At 43.9% G+C, this 26,164-nt stretch overlaps 1 protein-coding gene and 1 long non-coding RNA gene across 2 annotated transcripts in view; one reads left to right on the top strand and one right to left on the bottom strand.

Annotated features, from left to right (window-relative positions):
• Window positions 1–7,113, top strand: part of EDNRB (endothelin receptor type B) — a 28,296-nt gene extending 21,183 nt beyond the window's left edge. The window contains exons 7-8 of the mRNA XM_081003133.1: window positions 1,874–1,982; window positions 3,121–7,113. Of these exons, the coding sequence (XP_080859259.1) occupies window positions 1,874–1,982; window positions 3,121–3,252 (241 nt within the window). The 3' untranslated portion in view covers window positions 3,253–7,113. The remainder of the gene's footprint in view (window positions 1–1,873; window positions 1,983–3,120) is intronic.
• The window catches only part of LOC308475980, a 1,233,414-nt gene that overhangs the window by 986,284 nt on the left and 220,966 nt on the right, over window positions 1–26,164 (bottom strand). The window lies entirely within an intron of this gene.

Raw genomic sequence — 26,164 nt, 5'->3', positions numbered from 1 at the left:
TATATATGTGTTAAAGGTAAAGGTAAAGGTAAAGGGACCCCTGACCATTAGGTCCAGTCGTGGCCGACTCTGGGGTTGCGGTGCTCATCTCGCTTTATTGGCCGAGGGAGCCGGCGTACAGCTTCCGGGTCATGTGGCCAGCATGACTAAGCCACTTCTGGCAAACCAGAGCAGCACACGGAAACGCCGTTTACCTTCCCGCTGGAGCGGTACCTATTTATCTACTTGCACTTTGACGTGCTTTCGAACTGCTAGGTTGGCAGGAGCAGGGACCAAGCAACGGGAGCTCACCCCATCGTGGGGATTCGAACCGCCAACCTTCTGATCGGCAAGTCCTAGGCTCTGTGGTTTAACCCAGAGCGCTACCCGCGTCCCTTTACATATGTGTTGCATCTGCACTATTCAGATTTGGCCATAATACAGGTGGCTCAGAAGTAGGTATACAGTTGAATCAATGAAATACTACTACTAATAATAATAATTAGTAATAATAATTTATTATTTATACCCCGCCCATCTGGCTGGGTTTCCCCAGCCACTCTGGGCGGCTTCCAACAAAAGATTAAAAATACATTAAAACATCAGTCATTAAAAACTTCCCTAAACAGGGCTGCCTTCAGATGTCTTCTAAATGTCAGATAGTTGTTGATTTCCTTGACATCTGATGGGAGGGTGTTCCACAGGGCGGGCGCCACTACCGAGAAGGCCCTCTGCCTGGTTCCCTGCAACCTTGCTTCTCACAGGGAGGGAACCGCCAGAAGGCCCTCGGCGCTGGACCTCAGTGTCCGGGTTGAACGATGGGGGTGGAAATTTATCACAACACATTATATGGGTACGCATAACTGACACGCAACAAAGTGGCAGTTAAACTTCAGCTGGAGAGAATAGTGCGGCAGTTGGGGGGGGAGGAAATAGTCAGATAAAAGGATTATTTTTCTTTACTGATATGTGAACAAGAACAGCGAACCTGAGTCAAGAACAAAGAAAGTGGATTCTAAAGCAGTATATCTAATTTTGGGCTGCCCTGTATGCTTGATCTTTAGCCTCTGAGAGCTTCCATGCTGCTTTTCACAATAAAATACGCAGAAAATTTCGTTGATGAAGTGAGACTGAGGTGTGCAGCACAGTCTAGGGTGGAGCCAGAGAGAAATTCCACAGGCCAAAAAGTGATGGCAAGGAAAGCAGTGTAGTCCCGACTGAAAGCATGGGAAGACAATATCCTCCTTTGCACTGTGTTTATTCACCACCACCAAATGAATTCATCCTTTTTTTCCTGTCTTTCATCCATCCTACCAGAATGCCTTCTTTGTGACCTACCTCCTATTTGTGATCTTGATTTCCCCACCAAAACAACCCCAAGAAGTCCAGGAGTGCTACCTAAAATCTTTTCCTAATCTGACTACCTTAAATCAGTTGTGGGGAGGAACCAACGGTCCTCCAACTGTTGTCTCCTGCATGAAAGCCCTAGATTCCCAGCGAGACACACCCAACCTGTAGAACTACTTGCTCACTCTTATGGGAAGCTCCCATTGCACACTGGAGCAAAATAGCTAGTTTCTTCTGGAAAGACTAGAGCAGTTTCCCCCCTGCTTTCAGAAGATAGTGTGATTAGCAGCCTGCTTTCACAAATGGGAAATTCCTTATTTTGAATTCCTTCTAAACAATTACAGGGGGAAATGTTCTAGGGTCACCCAGCTAGCTTCATGGGTGAGTGAGGAATTGAACCTATTTCTCCCTGCTCCTAGTCCAGCACTATTTACTTCTATATCACACGGGCTCCCTAGTTGCAGTAGACTGCCTAACACGTCCTGATGCTTAACTATCTTTAAATAAAGAATTTCAACTATTTTTCATATCTTTTTCCCCCATGCAGCTTTTTGCTCATATGGAACTACATTGCTATGAACATGGCATCCCTGAATTCCTGCATTAATCCAATTGCTCTCTATTGGGTGAGCAAAAGATTCAAAAACTGCTTTAAGGTAAGAAGTCTTTGTTGAAATGTGCTTTTATAGAAATGAAGCTAGGCAGCATCAGGTTAAGGGAGAAATCCAAACCCAAGACGCGCTGGGATGAGACCTTGAGGTGTGTCTGGGATAATGAACTGGACAGGTTTTGTTTCTGCTTAAAGGCGCTGGCAAATGAAATTATCAAGGTGTCTAGTGCAAATTCACTATATAAAAGTGTTCCTTCTTTGCACAGTTTCCACATGAATCAGCTGCTCTCTAGGGGCATCCCTAAGGACTACAACTGTGGTTGTCCCATTGATTCCTTAGCACTGTCAACTTACAGCCTAGGAGGAGGGGACTCCTAACTCAATTGGGAGCACACATTTTCAAAACCTGGAATAAGAAAATTCAGGGAGAAAGAAGAGCCACAGAAGCAATTGGCTCTAGTTCTCCAGCACGTCCACCTCCTACTTTGAGGACCAGTGAGGTAGACCATGGACTGGAGAGACCATGGACTGAAGTGGTATAGTGGTTAAGGGTGTTGGATGAGAACCTGTGAGATCTGAGTTCAGGTTCTCACAGCTTGGCCTTGGCCCAGTATACCTGAAGGAGCGTCTCCACCCCCATCATTCTGCCCAGACACTGAGGTCCAGTGCCGAGGGCCTTCTGGTGGTTCCCTCACTGCGAGAAGCCAAGTTACAGGGAACCAGGCAGAGGGCCATCTCTGTGGTGGCACCCGCCCTGTGGAACGCCCTCCCACCAGATGTCAAAGAGAACAACAACTACCAGACTTTTAGAAGACATCTGAAGGCAGCCCTGTTTAGGGAAGCTTTTAATATTTGATGCATTACAGTATTTTAATATTTTGTTGGAAGCCGCCCAGAGTGGCTGGGGAAGCCCAGCCAGATGGGCAGGGTATAAATAAATTATTAGTAGTAGTAGTAGTAGTAGTAGTAGTAGTAGTGACCTTGGGCCCTGAGCCTAACTCTCCCGCACTGGGTGGATGCAGTAAAATGGAGGAGGGGAGAAAGGTAGTATAGAAATGTAAACATAAATAAATTGTAACCCCCAAAAATAGTTTTGAGTTTTTGGTCAGAAATAGGCAGTAGGCATTCTCTATATTGAAGTGTTGCACCAAGCCTTCTAATAAGGGATTCTGCTCTCTTTCAAGTCATGTCTGTGTTGCTGGTGCCATTCGAAAGATATGCTGTCCCTGGAAGAGAAACAGTCCTGCTTAAAGTTCAGAGCCAATGATCACGGGTATGACAATTTCCGTTCCAGCAACAAGTACAGCTCGTCTTAAGAAAGGGAAATGTACCCTCAGCTCCTGCGACAAAAGACTGCGATAAAAACAGCAGATTTCTGGGGAGAAACGAGTTTGGAGTTTTCTCGGAAAACCAAATTGTAAAACTTTGCTTACAGTCTGTACCAGTTGTGATTACGCACGGCGCCCGTAGCTATTTGAACACATGAAAATCACCAGGAGACGCAAAAAAAGAAAACCCCTTGTTGAAAGCACTTAAACTCTTCGGAATGAGCACTTCCAGATCATCCTCAAATCCTGTGAACGAAACAACTCTGTATTCATTGAACTAGCCCTGGGAGCCTGAGTAATAATTCTTTGTATATAGTATACCATGGCTATTGTTTGGGACAAAGCCAGCTTTGTCTATAAATTACTGTAATCTTTCTTTCTTTCTTTCTTTCTTTCTTTCTTTCTTTCTTTCTTTCTTTCTTTGGTGGGAGAGATTAAAAGATACAGGCATGTCCAAAACATAATCCCTTATCAAATGTGCAAATTGCATCACCACCGCAGCTTTAAAAATATATCAATATTTTACTTACATAGCCAGAAACAAAATTAAAAGACATAATCAGGCTCAAAACAATCTGCTGTTAAGTTAGAAAAATGCAAGCATGTCCATGTGGGGAGGAGCAGTAGCAGGGAAAAGCAACGCAACTTAGTTTTTTTAAACGCCAGCAGAGTCCTGAAGCCATGAGCATGTCAGCAGGAACTCAGCTGCATTCCACTGGTGGAAATGGCAAGTAAAACCAATTTCTCATCAGAGGATCCGATCAGGCCTGCTCAGCCTCATGATCTACAAAGCAGCATTCACCCCACCAGGCAGGCAGCAAACCCAAGAAGGCTGATCAGGCTCCTGGCGAGTCAGTTTACATAAGCAAGGATCTGTTTGGCCTAGCAAGCCACAAGCTGTAGAGTGATTGAGGTAAGGACGATAGAGGAATTTGCAGGAGCAGAGTGGAATGCGTCTTTGGAGACTGGTCTTCTTTCCATGGGGAAAATGTATATTCAACAGCTCTGCCTGAGAACAAACAGTAGGAGTGGCTAACTTCTGGTCAGCATCTGGTACTCCATTTTCGGAATGCTAAGCATTTCAGGGATCAAAGCGGCACTCTTTGGGCCCATATCGAAGGTGCCATTTCTTCTCTTTGCCATAACAACCCCTGTCTGATGCTGGGTTAACCAGTCATCACTGGTTACGACTCTGGAGCTCTTAAAAAGACGCTACCATTATTTCTCCCTCACCAAGTACAGTCGTACCTTGGATCTCAAACGCCTTGCGACTCGAACGTTTTGACTCCCAAACGCCACAAACCCGGAAGCGAGTGTTCCGGTTTGCGGACGTTCTTTGGAAGCTGAACATCCAACACGGCTTCCAATTGAGTGCAGGAAATTCCTGCAGCCAATCAGAAGCCACACCTTGGTTGTCGAACGTTTTCAGAAGTCGGGTGGACTCCCAGAATGGATTCCGTTCAACAACCAAGGTACGACTGTATCAGTGTTCTCAGACTTGGGTCTCCAGCTGTTGTTGGACTACAACTCCCATCACTCCTAGCTAGCAGGAACAATGGTCATGGATGATGGGCATTGTAGTCCAACAAACAGCTGGAGACCCAAGTTTGAGAAATACCAGTATATGAACAAACTGCCCCAAGCATGTGGACGTTAAGTATGTTCTGTGTTCTGCAATTGCACACGGAAAAGGTACAGAATGTGGTAGCGGCCACAGAATTCATTGCCTTCAGAATGTCAACTTTCTTCTGAAGATTTGGAGGGTTGGCGTGAGGTTTCAGTGCCCTGCTTACCACTTTGCTCCCTCGCCCAGGACTGGCCAGCCTAAATAGTGCAAAGTAGTAAACATTACAGAATTAATTAAACAAAATAAGGCTATGCAAATTAGCAAATCTGGTTCGCCAGAAGTGGCTTAGTCATGCTGGCCACATGACCTGGAAGCTGTCTACGGACAAACGCTGGCTCCCTCGGCCTATAGAGCGAGATGAGCGCCGCAACCCCATAGTCGTCCGTGACTGGACCTAACGGTCAGGGGTACCTTTACTTTACCTTTACCTTTACTCCCAGCCCTGACTCTATACCATTTCAGTTTTAGGTGTTTGTCATCTCTGTTATAGAGAAGAGTATAGCTTAACTTGCAAATGATTTCCAGCATTTGAGAGGTCACTCTTACTATTTCCATGGCAAAAGAAACTACCCACATATTCAGAGGTCTAGCACCTATCAGTATCGAAAATGTTGGATCCCTATCTTTACCTATGTTTATCTAAAGAGCACTCAGTTAGCATTTTATAAATCTCAGACATAACCAACCCTAGAGTAGTAAATAATAAAACATGGGCAGGTCCCATTAACGCCTGTACGAATAGGGCGCGTGCAAGAGAAAATGTGTTTGTAATAAACATGTTGTGCATTGCCAGGAGCAGATCACATTTTTTTGTGCATTGAAAGATAATACTGCTAGTTAAAATAGGTTTAAAGCTTAGTACAAGGATGAACCTCTACTTATGACCGCCTCTACTTGGGCCCAATCCAAGTCGCGACCGCGGCAAACCCGGAAGTAAATTTGTGCACGCACAGAAGCGGCTTCTGCCATTTGTACATGCGCAGAAGTGGCTACCGCCGTCTGCACATGCGCACAACTGCACTTCTACCAGTGACCCGTTTCGCCTAAAGAACGGGCCGCCAGAATGGATTATGGTGGTAAGTAGAGGTTCCACTGTGTTGTTGTTGTTTAGTCGATTAGTCGTGTCCGACTCTTTGTGACCCCATGGACCAGAGCACGCCAGGCCCTCCTGTCTTCCACTGCCTCCCACAGTTTAGTCAAACTCATGCTGGTAGCTTCGAGAACACTATCCAACCATCTCATCCTCTGTCGTCCCCTTCTCCTTGTGCTTTCCCAACATCAGGGTCTTTTCCAGGGAGTCTTCTCTTCTCATGAGGTGGCCAAAGTATTGGAGCCTCAGCTTCACGATCTGTCCTTCCAGTGAGCACCCAGGGCTGATTTCCCTAAGAATGGAGAGGTTTGATCTTCTTGCAGTCCATGGGACTCTCAAGAGTCTCCTCCAGCACCATAATTCAAAAGCATCAATTCTTCGGCGATCAGCCTCCTTTATGGTCCAGCTCTCACTTCCATACATCACTACTGGGGGAACCATAATAGAAATTAACAAAATTGTTCTGGGTTATACATAATCTGAGCTAAAAAAGCAGGCACCGCCAATATGATGCCTGTGAGTACCCTTCAAAGGATCTCAGTAAATATCCCCTCAAAAACCCACATCCTCAATGCTGTTCTTGCTTCCACTGACTTAGCCTGCCCTACACCAGCCCCCATAAACACATAAAGATTGAACACCCAGAGGAGAGGAACTATGAGCTTCTTTCTATGAGCAAGTGCAGGCACTGACTGGGGGCATGTTTACACCTTTTCTGCATTTCTGTCTCTTTTCTGCTTCTCTAGATGTGGCAACCATTTTTTTTGTTATGCCCTTCACCCCGTGGCAGCTATTTTGTGACTGGTATCCTCCACCCATGGCACTTTCCCCAAATTCCAAACATGACCACAGGCCCGTAAAGGCTGGCAGCTTCAACGCTAGTTAGATCCTTGGCCCTGTGGCAAGATCCACTGTTGTTACAGCATCCCTGGCTGGCCCTACTAGGAGGTAGAGAGAGACGTTCACCCCAGATAGCAGATTTGAGGCAAGGTTAAAAAGGATGGCAAATTCCTAGAATATGTAATCTTTTTCCCCACAGGTGAGTTCAGAACATGGGGTGTTGTTTCTCAGGCACTAAATGTGCCCCTCTCTGTTGGGGAACATCATTTAGGCAGCAGTTCCTAAACTGTTGGGGGGGGGGGAAGTAGTAGAGAATAAGCTTCACTGATGGTGGTAGGCAGTAAATATGCACATGAATGGACGACTAAAGGACATTTCACCAGGAAGTTTCTCTGCCCAAACACCTACTAAAATGAATGAAATCCACAAAAAGAATTGTGCACGATGTGGCCAATGTGTTTTGTCCTCATGGTGTGTCACCATAGATGGGTTTTTTATAAAACTGCCCTAATCACCTTGAGCTCATGACAAACTATATTGGAACGTTAAATAGAACTATAATGAAACACTTGTGGGTTGTTTCCTATCATCCTCTGAGGCTGTGTACATTTAAAGTTCATGGCTTCCGCCAAAGAGTCCCAAGAACTGGTTTACCCTTCGCAGAGCTACAACTCCCTGCACCCTTAACAAACACTACAGTTCCCATGATTCTTTGGCAATTAGGATGAAAGCAGATGCGTAAGAAATGAAAGGTGTTGTGTCCTAGGTCTTAAGAGATTGAATAATTCAACCGTAGTGAATATGCTGTACACTTATTTCTGGTGAAAAATACCATAGAAAAAGTAAGATGCATGGATGAATGTCCTAGATATGAAATGTATTCATGTGCTTTAGTACTAGCCATAAACTCTGTGCACATGTGTGTGTGCGCGCACACAAACACACATTCACTGCTTTCACCTTAATCTTGCCATGCCCTTTAGCAGTTAGTTTGAGAGAGGCAAAAGTATTAATGTTGGCATGGTCAATCCAACATTGGTTCTGATCGACTGTTTACCACTGACAGTTGACTAGCACTTTTAACCTCTGAAGTCAATGGGAAACCGAATAAATTGTCTATTCGAATCTGCTCAGTATTATTGCTACTGTTTCTAGTATTTCAGTACTGTACGTATATGATATTTGTAATTCTATTTAAAATGTAGTCTTCATTGTATGATGTATGGGGGTATTTTCCCCTTGATGAGTTTATTTTAATTTGTCTTAGAGCTCTTACACTCGATCCTAAATTCCTCTGTGGAAAGCAACTTGGGCAGATCCTGACATGCAACAAAATCCACGTGTGGGTTTTTAACAAATTGCCTTCCGTGCAGGAATTTGGTCACACCTGTGGAACATGCGTTGGTCATATATTATGGATGCAGAACATAAATGCTCTCTAATCTTTAGACAATTGTGTATTCTAAATATATTATCCTCAGATTTCATTTTATCCAGTACTTTTGAGAATAGTAACCTTCCAGAAATGGTGGTTTTTCCATACACTGATTGGGGTTGCCAACTTTATATATATATACAGTGGTACCTCTAGTTGCAGACGTGATCCGTTCTGGGGTGCTGTTTGCACCCCGAAAAGTCCGCAACTAGAGCGGCGCGTCTGCGCATGCGCGGAACACACAGAACGCTTCTGCACATTCAGTGAAACCTGGAAGTATACACTTCTGGGTTTGCCACGTTCGCAAGCTAAAAAGATGCAACATGAACCTAACGCAACATGAGGTCTGACTGTACTGATTCCTGATGCTGTGCCTTTAAGAGCAGATTATGCTGCAGACACTAGCAAGTGATAATGGTTACTTCCATGCTGCCAAAAACGTCACATGTGAATTTCTGCAGATCAAACTGCTAACATCTGACCAGGATGTTGTTGTTCTTCTGATCAGCTGGCAACCTTCAGGCAGATATGGAAGAGACGAGCAAGGCAAGCCTAACAGATCTAGCTATAAGCTCTTTTAAAAAATGTAGCCATAATAAGGAACTACCTCTACTATACAAATATTTTCTGAAGCAATACAAACGTAAGATAATTAAACAGACAGGAAAAGGTCCGACTGTTTTTAAAGTTCCCCTATTTAGACATCCCAATTGGATACAGAGTTCTTCCCCAACCACTTGGTCTCTTCCTCTCTCTTTGCATCCTTTAACTGAATTGTTTCATGCATTCCATTGCGGCTTGATCCCATGTAAAATATAAACCTGCCAGCTTATGGAAACAACCCTTCATTTATCTGACGAAGTAGACTCTAGCCCACAAAATCTTGATGCCTTAATAAATCGGTTAAGTCTTTAAGGTGACACAGAACCATTTGCTGGCTTTGTCGCAACGGATTAACACAAGTAGACCTCTGGAAACTGTGAAGATCCTGTGAATTTCTCTGTGCTGGATCATGGCCTACATGCGTAACATGATAAATGCTGGTCATATAAATAGTGTGGTGTACATTGGGTTGTGGCTCTTAATTAAAAGTACAAGGAAACAATATTTCGGCTCTCCAATGAATGATGGACACAAAAGAGGTTTACATACACAGTATACCATGTGGTTCTTGGTTCAGAATTGCCCTTCACTGCCATTGAAATGTTTTCCCCTTTTTCTCAGCAAAAAGGGATACATTCACAGAGAGATCTGTACCGCTTTTCCATAGAGTTTTATCTTCCCCTCGCTGCTCATACCAGAGCAGGTGGATTAGGAGAGGTAAATTAGGCTGCTTGTTGCAGCTAATATTCTTTGTTTTAATATAGTTTTATGAACATGTAAAATATTTGTGTATTTTGCTTTTTATGGATACTTAAAAATCAACTGTTACGGTTACTACAATGTAAGCAAACTGAATTATCAATAAAGATATTTGTACATTGTTTCATTAGATAAAGTGTTCTTTCTGCCCTCACCTTTCATTGATTTAGCTGAACTTACCCTTACTTCAGTATCTCAAAAGATAAACTATAGATCTGTTTACAGTCTCTGTTTACAGCTTTTTTTTTTTAATTAAATAACTAAAAAACGGGCTTCATGACCCCTGACAAATGTATATGATTGGAAGAGAGTTTTTCATTAAAATGATCACTTGCCATCTCTGGCTGTACTTCAAGCAACTCGTTTAACAATCTTACATTTTTCATAAAAGCACCAATTCATACCATTTGTGGACTAATACACAGTGATAAGCTTTCAGATATGGATGCATGTGGCAACATCACATGCCCCATGTAGGAAAAGGTTTACCATATATTAGTCTGCAAATCGGGTACATCAGGGTTGTGAGTTTGAGCGTAAAATACATCCTTTGCAGGGGGTTGTACTAAATGATCCTTGTGGTCCCTTCCAACTCCATAGTTCTATGATTTGTTTTACTGTGATAAAAAAAAAACTGCTCCTTTTCCTTTATGGGGTATTCCAGAGCCTGTATAGAGTCCTTAAGTGGGTTCCCTGTCAGTAGGAGAAAATAACAAAGGCCAACCAGAGTATATTGAGAAGCAAAGTGTCTAGTAAGCCTGGTTTTTATTAAAGGAACTGTTGCAACAGGGTCCCCACTCACCACACGCAGGAGGGAGGAGAACCCTGAACAATGGTGCGCAAGCCCTTATATAGTCTTTTGAAATTGCCCACCCTGTAGCCAAAGACCACCACCCCTAAAACATACATACAAAGAGGTGGTCTACAGCAGAAATCCTGTCGGTCAGGATATCTGATAATGGTCATTGATTGTGTTACCTGGGCAGCCTGGCCATTCTTTTGCGATGGTTAATACTTTAGTTCCTGAATCCAGGTCACAGGCTCACCCTATTCATACACAAATGCGCCCTTAAGACAGGATTTGCAAGGAAAAAGACAATGGGAAGGCTTTCCCCATTTGCCTCCCTTACTGCAGAGGAATATTTGAATATATCCTGTATACCTGAAGTAGTGTCTCCACCCCCATTGTTCAGCCCGGACACTGAGATCCAGCGCCGAGGGCCTTCTGGCGGTTCCCTCATTGTGAGGTTACAGGGAACCAGACAAGAGGGCCTTCTCGGTAGTGGCGCCCACCCTGTGGAACACCCTTCAGATGTGAAGGAAATAAGCAGCTACCCTATCTTTAAAAGACATCTGAAGGCAGCTCTGTTTAAGGAAGTTTTTAATATTTAATGCTGTACTGTTTTTAACACTTGATTGGGAGCCGCCCAGAGTGGCTGGGGAAACTCAGCCAGATGGGCGGGGTATAAATAATTTATTATTATTATTATTATTATTATTATTATTATTATTATTATTTGAGGTCATTGGGAGAGTCAAAATGGCTTCAGGATTGCTCTCCCATACTATTTCAGACACGTAGTTCATATATTTATATATGTGTGCATTTATGAACATTTATTCTGTATCTAAGACCTTAAAATTCTCATAACATTATAAATAAACGAACCCACCCCGCTTCTTCTATCACTTCATAATTACTGCAGCACACACCCCAGTGCTCTTCCTATTACCTAAGGGAAACAGCCTTTGCTTTTTGCTCTGTGCCCAAACATCCTCTCTGCCTTTAGATGAGCAGGACATTGAAAGAGCCACACCTAGCGGCTGGGTCCAAACATTTAGAAGTTATCAGGACATCCTCAGTGATGCTTTTCCTTCCGCCCAACTCTCCGTTCAATTGCTACTGCCACATATACACTGGAGTTTCCTTTGATGGCAGATGGTGCCTTGGAATTACCAGGTTGACGAAAGACCAGTGTATAGTTTACTTAAAAGAGGGGTGGAGAGAATAAAGCTGTAGCGACTACAACATTCAAGCGATACCTTTCCTTTTCGGCACTTTTGGTCTAGTTCTGAATGAACACGTTGGTCTCAGGTTTGGTCCATGCTGGCAACAGGCATTGGGGACGGAAATCGATTCAGCTCAAACCTGTCGAAGCAACAGTCTCTGAAACGAGAACTCGGAGCACAGCTCTCCTTAAAAAAATTTACTTTTCCGAATTTTGCAATACAGTCCGAATTTTGCAACGCATTTTGCAATACAATGTATATAAAGTGCATCTGCTAGGTGGAAGTTTGCATAAGAGCGTGTGTGTGTGTGTGTGTGTGTGTGTGTGTGTACACACACAGACATATACATACACACACACACACACACACACACATATATATATATATATATAAGAAATAACATATGCAAATATATCCTAATCCAGAGAAACTGGATGCAAAAATGTGTAGTTGAAGCTGCGTTGAAAAGTGTTTATTAGGAGAAATGCGCACTAAAATGCTGAAGAGTTTTCATTTTGGGTTTGAGGGTTTGGGAGGGAATCACAAATTACTGTAGAATGTAGAAAACAGAATTTTAAGAGTGGAAAAATTGGAAATTGAAAGAACCAACATTCATAGATCCTAGCATTAGTTTGGCCAGTTCAAGAAAGAGCATACTTTATAGTATGATCTCCTTGTGTGGAAAAATCAAGACATTTAAGAGGAAATGCTTAATTCCTGACAGAAGAGATTTGAGGTGCAATTATTCTGAAGAGTTTGTCCCTGATGCTTTTATTTGCTGTTTTTATTCATCTTCTAAATTGATGCACATTTTATTGCAGTCTTTAAAAAACAAACTTTGGTGTATCACTTAGCACTAGAACCTGTTTTCAGTCGAAGGATTATGCCTCTGAGCACACACAGAATAATCACAAAGAAACTACGATAGCATCTGCGCATCTGGCACTAAGGACAGGCCTACATGGCCTCAGGATATGGTTTCCAGACAGCCTTGAGCTCAGACTCTTCTTCTAGAAATGTAAACATTTATACTGAATGTCATAAACCTAATCTACGTTTAAGAGCCTGTTATTGGGCACTTAAAGTTATTCCAACTCAGGAAATAATGTTTGAAGAGATGTTGAAAGGGGGCAATTAGGATTACAGCATCGTGTTTCTGCTTTTCTAATATTTCCAGGACAGACATGACCATTATAGAGGACGCTGCTTATTTTATGCCCTTCAAGAATACCCTAAACATTTCTTAAAATATGTACCATACTGCTGGTTTAATCCTTGTTCCCATTTCCTCAGGAGCTGTAGTTCGGTGGATGAGGATGAGAATTCCTTACCAGAATTCTCAGATACCTTGCAAGTGGTCTGAAATGCAAATATAGTAGACTATGTAGCTGAGCTGTGAATCAAAAGTCCTTGCTTTTAATCTTACCTTTGCTGTGAACTCACTAGCTGGCCTTAGACAAGGAGCTAGTCCTCCTCCTCATTCTCAACCTTCTCCCCACCAGCAATCTGGGATTTACTAATACTGCTGATTTCAACTGCTTAAACAATCAACATATTCTAAAGCAGGTGTAATGCTGGTATTCTGCAGAGGCAATTGTAATAATAACGTCTTCTCTTTGTTCTGAATATTGCAGAATATACAGAGCGCATCTGATTAAGTAAGTAAGGCAACTCCCATCTCCTAGATAACTGGTCCCTAAAATTATCCAACCTCATTTTTACAGCTGAAGTTGCACAGTATTCTCCGGTATGGTGAGACATTTACTGTATTTACAGTAATTACTTCTAAATTTGCATTTATCAGTCTAAAGAAGTGTTTCCCAAACTTGGGTCTCGAGCTGTTTTTGGACTACAACTCCCATTATACCTAGGTAGCAGCACCAACGGTCAGGGATGATGGGAATTGCAGTCCCAAAACAGCAGGCGACGCAAGTTTGGGAAACACTGGTCTAAAGTAACATATGCAAAATTTATGTAAATCAGTGTTCTTTTTTTGTCCTCTAATTCCGCTGATGCTTTCCCCCTTTTTTTGAAATCTGTAAGTGGCCATCCAAATTCAATGGCATAACCACACTTCAGCTGACTTGACTATTCATATAAACAAGTGCCAAACGACTGAGGCTTTGCTTTTCCTGTAATGTGGATTAGCCCAGCAGATGATGTGGAGAATGCTAAATCCCCTTTCCAATGAAACCCCACTAATTTAATTATTCAAGGATCGTAACACAGCATTATTGAGATGCGCTTGGAAAGAGACATGGGTTACCTCCAAAAGTCATCTATGAGGAATTTCTCGCGCAGCTTCCAGCAATGGAACAATCCAGTGAAATAATGTAATAAATTGATTGCGTGTCACATAAAACCCAAAACTCATTCAGGTTTAAATAATTTCATTAGCTTTGCTTTGGGGGAATAATGCAAATTTACTGCTGAAGGAAAATTAGAAGTGGGGGCTGGGGAGATACTGGAGCAATTAACACAAGAACTTGGAGCAGATCTCTTCTAGTAGTGTGTTCACATTACTGCCTCAGAGTGCAGTGAAGTTGTTCCCCTACCATCCAAATTTTATAGCACTTTCCCCCACCCCACCAGTTGCTCACATCAACTGTCACAAAACCAACCAGTGCAGCAAATCACACAGTTTGAAGTTGGAGTTAACTCTTTATTAGCAAAACCACTATCTCCACAGACTTGGTGGAGTGTCAGGACTAATGAGCACAGCAGCTCATTCCTCATAGGTCTTACTCCATGAAATCAGTTGCCACACTGAAGGTTCCTGCCTCCCCACAGCAGTCTCTGCCACCTCCTCCCCAGAGCTTTTTCTAAGCAATCGGAGACTACGCCTGTGTATCTGACTTTGCTCCTCTCGTTTCATGCTGTCAGGATCCAGAGTCAGGTGGAGGTCCGCAATGGAAAAACCTGGTGTCAGTAAACTTAACTCTTTATTCAAAGAAACCAAAACAGTGCAGGCCTAGTGATTCCTGCAACTCTTCCCAGTAGGTCTTGACCCCAATGAGGCAGCTGTGAGGGCAGAAGGTCCTCTCCTCTTCAGGGTTCTTTCCAAGCAGGCAGAGACTGCGCCTGCACACAACAAATCTCTCCTCTGCTCTTTTCATTTCACTGTGTGTTCTGGGAGACCACAGGGAAAGGAGCTGGACGCAACAGGAGGGGGAGACTCCCTGGACTCTTCAGCAGCCAGCCTCATCTCTGTCTCCTGGCCCTCCTCATCTCCAGCCTCTGAATCAGGACTGCTCTCTGCCCCAGCATCTTCCTGTTCACTAAACTCTGTTGTCTCTTCAGCTTCTGACACTTCTTCCCCATCTTCTCCCTCTGGCCACTCATCGTTGTCCCACCACCACTCCCTGGGCTCTGAGCCTTCTTCCTTTGTGGTTCCCCAGATGGTTCCTCCCACTGTTCCATTGTGTCCAACCAGTCGATGACAACAACACAGCTTAATCACTGTCAAGATTCCTTTCTGTTTGTGCACACACCAGGGGCTGCTGAGAGGTGGCAATGTCTTTACCCCATGTGAAAGTGTTCATACCTTGGCTAGAGGTGAATTAGGAATGGCTTAAGGGTGTGAAACTGCTTAGAGAAGCTGCTTAGAAAAGCAACGCATCAACCAGTAGGGATTTGCAAGTACAGGACACATATGCATTTGGATAACGTTTTGTGAACACAAATTAAAAACCCAGCACTGGAAATGCAGCGGGTGCACAGTAAGCATGAGGATATTATTACTATTATTAATAATACCCCATCCATCTGGCTGGGTTTCCTCAGCCACTCTGGGTGGCTCCCAACAAATTATAATAATAATACAGTGGTACCTCAGGTTACAAACACTTTGGGTTACAGACCCCGCTAACCCGGATGTAGTACCTTGGGTTAAGAACTTTACCTCAGGATGAGAACAGAAATTGAGCACCGGTGGCAGCGGGAGGCCCCATTAGCTAAAGTGGTACCTCAAGTTAAGAATGGTTTCAGGTTAAGAATGGACCTCTGGAACGAATTAAGTTTATAACCAGAGGTACCACTGTAATAATTATAAACTGATAAAACATCAAATATTAAAAACTTCCCTAAGCAGGGCTGCCTTCAGATCTCTTCTAAAAATCAGATAGTTTATTTCCTTTGACATCTGATGGGAGGGCGTTCCACAGGGAGGGCGCCACTACCAAGAAGGCCCTCTGCCTGGTTCCCTGTAACCTCACTTCTCGCTGTGAGGGAACCGCCAGAAGGCCCTTGGAGCTGGACCTCAGTGAACAATGGGAGTGGAGATGCTCCTTCAGGTGTACTGGGCCAAGGCCATTTAGGTTAGGTTGCCCACAGGCCTCATACAAGGAGGTTTTTCATAGGTCACAACAGAGCCCTGTTTCCCACCTTCACAGCATGTGTGCACGAGAAGATAGTAGAAATTGGCACACACTTTCCACATCCACATCTTGCCCTTCCTTTGGGATCAGGTGAGAGGGAGAGCTGGATGGAGATTTATTTATTTATTAAAAATATTAATAGCCAGCCCTTCATCTGCACACAGCAAACCGCGGGGAAGCATGCACAGGGTATGGGAAGTGTGCACGGACTTCCTGGTTTCTGAAAAGGCCCATCACACTGCATGTGTGTACCCCAAGTGGTGGGAGAGGGGAAATCAGCCTCCAATGAGCCCTACTGTAATCACTCCATGCTGAGGTGCTACTTGTACGCTTGCACAGGTTACATGCCAAGCTAATGCTGGTCCCAGTAAAAAATATTCACTCAGGTTCTTCCAACTTGACCGTGAATCTAACTTTCAAGAACAAAAGGGGTCCTGGCTCCACACAGGAGGAGCCTCACGGTGTCATACTTGTAATGCTACACAGATGCACATTCATCATTCAACAAACACTATGTATTGCTATGTTTCCTGTTTGTACACGGCATGGCAAGTTTTTCCGCCAAGCACAAAATATTAATTAATTTTAACACTTGGTCGTCTGCTTAAAAAAATGTTTTTTTTGACACTATGAAAAAGCACAGCAGCAGCACCATTGAAAAGCTTCCCTCGCTCACAAAGCAAGCTACGCGCATCGAGATTTTTGGAGAAACGCTTCGTATGTTGTCATTACAATGCTTCCTTTTGTGCGATGCCCATAAATCTCTGAAAGTCACTGGAAAGCCATCCAAGAAAAGACTTCCTCTCCGCCTCGTGGTCGCTTAGCACGGGGCTCCCTCACTAATTGAGTATGCATTAAGGAAAGAATGGCTCCTTTCAAGAAGCGTCCCTCCAAGCTCTTTGACAAAAGAACACTGGAGCCTTTTTCATTGTTAGCTCTTCACACATTATTAACCAAGGGTTAATAAAGGGAAAGGCTCCCCATAAGCCCTTGCCATTTCTCTCCTCCTCACCCACTCCACGCACGCACACACTCAATTCATTCAGAGATTTGTCAAGATCAGATGACAGGGCAGATGAATCAAAATGCTGGAGCCAGATACAAGAGATCCTTTCCAAGTTTGGAGAGCAGTTAATTCCAGGAAGGATAAATGCAAACTGTTCCTCACAATAAATCAACTCATGCTATCCTCCCAAGATGGCTCCTCAGGATTTGTTGCAGCAAACCTCCCTGTGACTGGCAAAGATATAACTGGAGAAAGCGCCCCCAGAATTCTGTTTTGTTGGAGCAACAACGAAACTCTCTCAGGTAAAGTTTTCCTCAAGCAAGATCAAAGTGAAATGGAAGGAGACGGGAAGAAGAGTCCATGAAACCATCTCAATTAAATCAAGAAAATGCCTGGGAAACAGAACTGGGTTATCCAAAAGGCAAAACGAAGCACATGTTTAGGGCAAACTAGGGACATGAAAAAAGAGAGAGATTCTGACTTTGATCTTTTTTTAAAAAAAGCATTGAAGGACTCATCATGGGGAAAATCAAAACTTAGTAAGACTTTCCTACAGTCCACAACACACTCTTCCCACATTTTTTGTTCTTTTTTATTATTTATCCCCACGTCAACCAGAGGACATCCTACTAAAGTGGATTAAAATGAGGAAAGCAAATCATACCCTGTCATTCGACATAATAAATCTTTGCTTTGTTTTACTGTTGTATTTTAAATTTAAATTTTACATTTTGCTATTGTTTTTATTTTGAACTACGTATAGGGGGCACCGTAGTCTTTTCAGTGCTTAGGAGCTCTGAAGGTCTTATTGCATCCCTCTCAACTGCCCCAATTAAATGGGGACATCCCGAGAGATCTCAGCATAGCACCCCAAAGTGCGAGAGATCGAGGAGCCCCAAAACACACATTTGGGGGCAAAATACACAAGATCGTGACCTTGCACGAGATCACGGAGCTCTGTGATCTTACACAGATCACGGGACTCACACAAGAGTGTGGCTAGGGAACCATGCATCTCAGTTTTCGGTTTCAACATGTTGGAGGGTGTGCTGTTGGGAAACATACAAAACTGATGCCAAACCTCTCTACCACTGCATGGTGGCTGGTGAGATGTGGAGGCCTTGTTCACATTTCCCACCCTCTTTTGGATTGTGAATTAATCACCTCATGCAGAACCCAGTCTTCAACCTCCTCCATCTCTGTCTCTTCCCTTGGGCTGGGGGGGGGGGGGAGATGCTACTGCAGGCCAACATAAAAACTCTGCCAGAGAACTGCATAGAACCCTTTTAATAAACCAGTTAAGTCTGCTAGAGCAGAGGAGCCTGAATTCTTCATAATAATAATAATAATAATAATAATAATTTATTTATACCCCACCCATCTGGCTGGGTTTCCAATGCACTCTGGGCGGCTCCCAACAGAACAAAAAGCACAATAAAACATAAAACATTAAAAACTTCCTTAAACAGGGCTGCCTTCAGATGTCTTCTAAAAGTCAGATAGTTGTTTATTTCCTTGACATCTGATGAGAGGGCGTTCCACAGGGCGGGTGCCACTACCGAGAAGGCCCTCTGCTCAATGAGGATTCAACAGTCAACTCCAATTTTCCAATGCAGCAGCCATACGGGCAAGGCCAATTGCACAACTTCCTCTCTTTCCTTCCAGGTTAAAAAAAAAGCAAGAAATGCGTACAGTGCCTTTTCTGATGCTGTAAATAAATACTATGAGTGACTTTTATTGGTTGAAGGAGGACCACGGGCATAGGGAAGGAGCATGTGGCTTGCGTCCCCTGCTGTGCAAATGTGCAGCGGTAAATGATGACAAATTTAACAATTGCAAACGAAAATTCTAATTGTGAAGGGAGTTAATACTGGAAACGTGCTGAATTTGGCAAACCAAGGACAAACGTCTTGTTAGTGTTTAATTAGTGTGATCGGTGGATCCCTAGTTTCCCCCACAGGCCTCATCCATGAGTTCTGAATTTCAGAGGTGATCTGAATATCTACATTGCTGCTACCCTTACTTCTGTTTCCCCATATAACTTAATTACAATATCTCAGGGTGAAAACTTTGACTCTGCTAGAAGTTTAAGTACCCACATGGGAATTAATTGTGTGGCTAAAACAGAGAGCTCACGGACAAGCTACATCTGAGCAGCCGGACACTGCACACAAAGATTCATCTTCTTACCGTATTTTTCCGTGTATAACACGACCCCGTGTATAAGACGACCCCTCTTTTTGGGAGCCCTCAACAGTTGTTGAGCTTCTTCCGTAAGTTTGCTGAGCTGTTGAGCAGCTTTTCGACAATCCCCCGCTCTGGCTGACGGAACTGTTGCCGTAATACACCGTATAATGGCACTCACCAACTCTTCCTAAGCCGGGAAGGGCAGGTAAGCAGCCTCCTCTCCGATATTTCCCTGGTACCGCCACAGCACCAGCCCTTGCTTACTTAGCACGACCCTCAATTTATCCCAAAAATAAATTCCGGAAAAAAGGTCGTCTTATACATGGGAAAATACGGTATATGTTTTTAAGGCATTAAAATTATTTTTTCTTGCAGATACTGCAAGCATATCTTCCAGGCACTTCTTCAGTACTAACCTTGTCAAAGTGAAGGGGATCATTTCCGTCGATGGAAAAACCTGAACTACGGGGTTGGGATGTAGCTCAGTGATCAAGCATCAGTTTTGGAAGCAAAAGATCCCAGATGCAATCGCTGGCGTTTTCATATAGGACTGGTATCAGAGGGGTATATCGGATTCCTCCTGTCGCCCTTGGGAATATGCCTTGTACAGTCTCCCAGGCCGAACCTCTAAAGTGGTACCTCAGGTTACATATGCTTCAGGTTACATAGGCTTCAGGTTACAGACTCCGCTAACCCAGAAATAGTACCTCGAGTTAAGAACTTTGCTTCAGGATGAGAACAGAAATCGTGCTCCGGCGGTGCGGCAGCAGCGGGAGGCCCCATTAGCTAAAGTGGTACTTCAGGTTAAGAACAGTTTCAGGTTAAGAACGGACCTCTGGGATGAATTAAGTACTTAACCCGAGGTACCACTGTATAAATTACTCATAGACAAGGTGCAAGAACATTTAAAGGACAAGATAAAAGGGTAAAGGAACCCCTGACCATTAGGTCCAGTCGCAGATGACTCTGGGGTTGCGGCGCTCATCTCTCTTTATTGACCGAGGGAGCTGGCCTACAGCTTCTGGGTCATGTGGCCAGCATGACTAAGCCGCTTCTGGCGAACCGGAGCAGTGCACGGAAACACCGTTTACCTTTCCGCCGGAGCGGTACCTATTTATCTACTTGCACTTTGACGTGCTTTCGAACTGCTAGGTTGGCAGGAGTTAAAGGACAAAGGAAGCTGCTTATCATGGCACTGACTGGTAAGTATGTCCTGAGTAAGGAATAAGCTCTTTGTTGTCAGATTTTTCTGTGCTGTGTTCGAAAAACAGAGGACAATATTAAGAACCAACAAACACATGCACATCCAAACAAGAATACAATCTAACCAGCAGCAATATGGTCTCAACAGCACTGAGAACAACACAAACTCGACTAAGCGTCATCGTACTCAGAGGCTAAAACCCTGCTTAACCAGTAATATCTTAATAACTCATGCAGCCGAAAAAAGTTCTTAGATCCTGCAGATCTCAATAAGTAATGAACTCCATAATGTGGAGCTGCAACAGGGAATGTTATTATCAAGGCCAATCTAGTCTCACAGAGGCAACACACTCTCTGACATTGAATGACTAGCAAGTCACAGATACCACTACCACCCACATGTCAAATGCTTTATGACATTCAATTAGCATTTAATATCCCTGTGTACGTTTTGCTTGAGGCAGCAGCCCCCTTTTAAAATTTATTCAACCAAATCTGTACAGCGTTCAGCTGTAAATAAAACCTCTCAGTGTGATTTACACTTTACCCTGCTTATAGTACAGAATCAATCTGCTTGAAGATTCCCCACAGGCACTAAACTGGCCAGTATCAGAACAGGATGCTTAGTTAGATGACCGGCTGGGATGATCCAACTGGCTGCTACGTTCTTACATCCTTCTAGGCATTGACTCTGGGCTGACTTGTTCAATTCAGGAAAGGATGTGTTATAGCCATGCATTCCTTCACACACCCCGGTAAAGTTAATGGACAACAAACATCACTTGCAATGGGTGACTGTACCGCTAAACATAAATCTGAAAACACTCTATTCAGGTTTTAGGGCTGTGCATTATTTTGCAATAAAACAACGAAATGTTATAACCCTTTGAAAAGCACTAAGATTTCCTTTGCAGAAATTGGAACATTTCAGGATTCGCATACGGTTCTTTAGGCGTTCGGAATTGTTTTTGCCGGTTTCTCTTTGCGGTTCTTATTTTTGTGGCACGAGAACTACATTTCAGAACAATTAGAGAAGTTCCGATTAGGGCAGAACAGCTGCATCTCCACCGGTGACTCAAAGTAAAAGCCGAAATGGCACTCAGAATACATCTTGAATAAATGTTCAAAAACCATCTCCTCGGGGTAATTTCCTGTTTGACTAGCGAAGGTATTTTGTTAGCATCTGATAAAGCTGTTTGAACTCTGGAAGCATAACACTGGGAAAGCGTGTCTGATGAACTCTTTGGACATACTGTTTGAAGCACTGGGAGAAATCCACTTTACTAGCTGAGCAGTTCCTGCGCTCTGAAAAATTCCCTTTCCCGCTGTGTTCTTCCAGCCTGTTAGTGACACGTACAAGGTGCAAGGATAAGTCAGACGCAATAGCACAAGCTTATGCATGTCCACTCTGAAGGGTGTTCAGCTGAATTTATTCCCACGTAACTGTTCATAGGATTACAGCCTTAAACTGGTTTCAGTGTCAAGGGAAGCGTAGGAATTGCATTTCGGTTAAGAGGGACTACCAGGAACCCCTAATTCTTCCCAGTATCCCCATCAGACTCAAGTTCTCAGAGTTTGTGGTGGAAGCCATGTTGGCAGTTATACAAAACTAGTCGGATGCGTGGTGTAGTGGTTGAGTGGTTGAGAGTGGTGGACTCGTAATCTGGTGAACCGGGTTCGCTTCCCTGCTCCTCCACATGCAGCTGCTGGGTGACCTTGGGCCAGTCACACTTCTCTGAAGTCTCTCAGCCTCACTCACCTCACAGAGTGTTTGTTGTGGGGGAGGAAGGGAAAGGAGAATGTTAGCCGCTTTGAGACTCCTTCGGGTAGTAATAAAGTGGGATATCAAATCCAAGCGCTTCTTCTCTTCTTCAGTGCTGGCCTATGCATGCCAACTCAGAAGTAAGTCCTGTTGAGGTCACTGGGACTTAATCCCAGGTTGTTGTGTACACATAGGATTGAAGCCTCGGTCAGCGGAACTTTTCCTGTTGAACGGTTGAAAAGTTAGTCATGCCAAAGAAAAAGCACCAATGAAATCAATGTGAGCTGAGTTCAGCTGACTAAATCCAAACCTATGAATTGCAGCAGCAGAGCTCGACAGAGATGCCAAGGTGGTACAACCCCCACTATGAATGGCAGCCAAGGCAGGAGGTGGGGAGAAAAACATGAGACTCTAAATCTCAGGGTTGTGTGGTTCGAGCCCCACATTGAGCAAAAGATTCCTGCAGCTATTAAGAGGTCAAACAAATCAAAATTTAACAAAAGAATGGGGTTGCGTGAATGAATATACGAAAAAACACTACTCCGGTACAGAAATATTGATATGTAAAGAACAAAGTTGTAAGGGGGAAAGGTTACAAATGCAAGTAAAATCTGAATATTTGTCAAATACAATATAACAACACAACTGTAAAGATAAGTTATAGAATTAAGGTCAAGCAACGATGGAAGGAAGTCATATTTGAACTCACATTTCGAGTTATGCTGAAACAATGGGGGGTGAGGTGGGGGGGATGGTTTGTGTTACTAACATGTACATATGTGTAAACCTTTTTTCCTTTCTGTTATTTTGTAGAGATAAAAACTTTAATAAAAATTAAATTTTAAAAAAAAGATTCCTGCATTGTAGGGGGTATAGGAGCCAACTCCTAGTGGACGTGGCAGGCTTTGGCCCCCACAATAAAATATTTAAGGGGGATGGGCCCCCCAAAATTGATGGGCATCCCCATTCAAATGGTGTGTGTGCACTGTATCATGTGATCAGTTATGCAGGGTGGGGTTTACCTGGGCCCCCACAATATTTTATTCAAGTTGGCACCCCTGGTAAGGAGTTGGACCAACTCTACAATTTATGTCAGCAGCAGGGTCCACACAGAATCTAGTAGACCCTGTGCCCGCTAATCTCTCCCCCTCCCCACAAATGGTTTCTACCTGCGGGGTAGCAATTGGGGCACTGCTCACCAATGGCGTTGGCCCAGCAGTGAGAGGCCCCCTAATGGTGGGAGATGGCAGAGCTGGGCAGAGAGATACAATGGATTCGGGGCTTGGATTGCCACTGAGGTGTATACTCAGTTGATATACAAGGCTGCAGTGAATTCCATTGCCCCAGAACTATATTTTTCGTACCATGTTCTAAGGAGCCTTGTTTCAACTGGGCATCTTCACTGAGAAGGTCAGTAAGAGTTGACAGCCTACCCTGAAATTCCAATTTCCTCCTGCACTGCACAGCTACTGGGTGTGCCAGACGCGTGATCAGTTCAGATGCAGCAGCAGTGAAGCCCGACAGGTGTGACTGCACAGAAGAAGCAGTCTTACGCATCTTTTACTCTGAAACCACATTCCACGTGAACAGGGTGTGTGTGCTCTAAACACTCCTCAGAATCTTCTATGGCAGAAGTTCCATGGCAAACATGTCGGTGTGGAAAAGCTTCTCTAAAGATTGGAAAATGGACAGCCGTGGCTCTAGAATACACCCCCATATACTTTGCAATGTGCAAAGATTCAGTAAAGGATTCACAAAAGTTTCTCAGCGGGGGGGGGGGGGAATTGATACAGAAAGAAAGGGTTCTCTGAAGGCAGGAAGGTTTGAAAATGACTGATGCAGACAAAGATCAGAAACTGCTTGTCTCTGCAAATGTTAAATTTAGGCACCATAGGATATTTTGTTATTTCTTTGGCATGTTTGGTACAAATAGATACGCTTTTCGCTTTAAAAAAACACCATACGGTTTCTCTCCATAGAATTTGAGTGAAGTATTAACTTAAACACACAAAGAGTGCCATCTAGTGTTCTAAAACCGCATCAAACTATTTTATTTTTTTTAAAGTGTGTCTTTTTTTCCTAGTAACGTGGAAGTTGTTGCTGGGAGGGGAGTAGTCATATTGAAACTGCTTTATGTTCATTTATACAATTCAATTGTCTCACTGTGAAGCTGCGATAAACTGCAATCAAAATCCACAGAGACACGTCATGAATGGTTTGATATATGTTCACACACAAAAAAAAAAGAGGCAAAGGCAAAGCCTTCAACTGGAGCTTTTAGTTGTAATGATAAATTACTATTTTGGAGCATCACCTTGAAACCTTTAGTTATTGTTGCTGTTATTTTCTCCTGCCTTGATGTGTGCTCTGACATCAGGCTTCGTCTTCAAAGAAATAGTATGGGAGAGCAATCCTGAAGCCATTTTGACTCTCTCAATGACCTCAAATATTCCTCTGCAGTAAGGGAGGCAAATGGGGAAAGCCTTCCCATTGTCTTTTCCACTTATAAACCCTGTCTTATGGTCATATTTGTGTATGAATAGGGTGAGCCTGTGACCTGGATTCAGGAACTAAAGTATTTACCATCACGAAAGAATGGCCAGGCTGCCCAGGTGATGCAATCAGCAACTGTCATCAGGTATCCTGTCAGACAGGATTTCTGCTGTACACCTCCTCCTTCTGTGATGTATTTATGATTTTTGGGGGGGAAGGGGTCTTGGGCTGCAGGGTGGGCAATTTCAAAAGTCTATATAAGGGCTTGCACACCATTGTTCAGGGTTCTCCTCCCTCCTGCGTGTGGTGAGTGGGGACCCTGTTGCAACTGTTCCTTTAATAAAAATCAGGCTTACTAGCCACTTTGCTTCTCAATATACTCTGGTTGGCCTCTGTTATTTTCTCCTACCGATAGGGAACCTACTTAAGGACTCTAACAGGCTCCGAAATGGGAAAGGGAGCAGTTTTTCTTACAACATCTTCTATGAGATGTCACAGCAGCACATCCAACATGATGCTTCATTTGGGCAGAAGACACTATCAAGTGTGATGTCTTCATGCCAGTATGTCCAATGTATGTAGAAATGAGCATAAGATGCCTTATACTGAGTCAGACTATTGATCCATCTATCACAGTGCTGTCTACAACAGGCTTCCTCAACCTCGGCCCTCCAGATGTTTTGAGACTTGAATTCCCAGCATCCCTGACCACTGGTCCTGCTAGCTAGGGATCATGGGAGTTGTAGGCCAAAAACATCTGGAGGGCCGAGGTTGAGGAAGCCTGGTCTACAATGACTGGCTGCAGTTCTCCAGGGTTCCAGACCTGAACCAGAGACACCCAAGCTTTGTCCTGCAGCCGGCTGCAGTTAGTGATGCGCTCTCTGTTGCAGCCCCACAGATTTCCTTCTTGCACACATAGACGGCACACGGATGCTGGACTCAAAGCAGGATGTCACCCCTCAATCAATCCAGCACAGCCACTTTCTCTTAAATCATGGGAACCAACCACTCTTTGCTTCTTTGGGTTTTCAGCAGTTGATGTGTATGTTCCAGCATTTCCCAAGAGGAATTCGGGGCATCCCACAACACCATCCCACCCCCTGCCACCTCTTTCCTGCTCACCCCCCCCAACATTGCCACCACTTGTCCCTGGTACCTTACTTTGGGCATCTCTCTCCCTCTCTCCACCACCCTCTGTGACCTGTGGTCTGCAGCTGCAGGCAGAGGCTGTGGCGCGGCAGAGGAGGCAAAGGCTTCAGCACACCGGAGGTGCATCATCGGAAAAGCCAGCAGCCTCGGCCCTGGGCTGCGCCACTGCCAGCAGTGATGGTGTTGGCCAAAACACAGCATCTAGGATAACTTTCAGAAGCCAGGGCGGCTTCTGTAAACCCAGGATGTCCTGGTAAAATCAGGACCGTTAGGTGGCATGGTTGTCGATGACACTTTAGGGCAATTTTGCAGTCTGTAACTCTCTCCAGCATTGTCCAATCACTCTCCAACCTCTTCTGA

The sequence above is a fragment of the Podarcis pityusensis genome (assembly GCF_964106645.2).
Source record: "Podarcis pityusensis genome assembly, chromosome: 4".
Taxonomy (NCBI): Eukaryota; Metazoa; Chordata; class Lepidosauria; order Squamata; family Lacertidae; genus Podarcis; species Podarcis pityusensis.
Note: the sequence above shows the minus strand (reverse complement) of the source record. Positions and strands in the feature narration are given on the sequence as shown.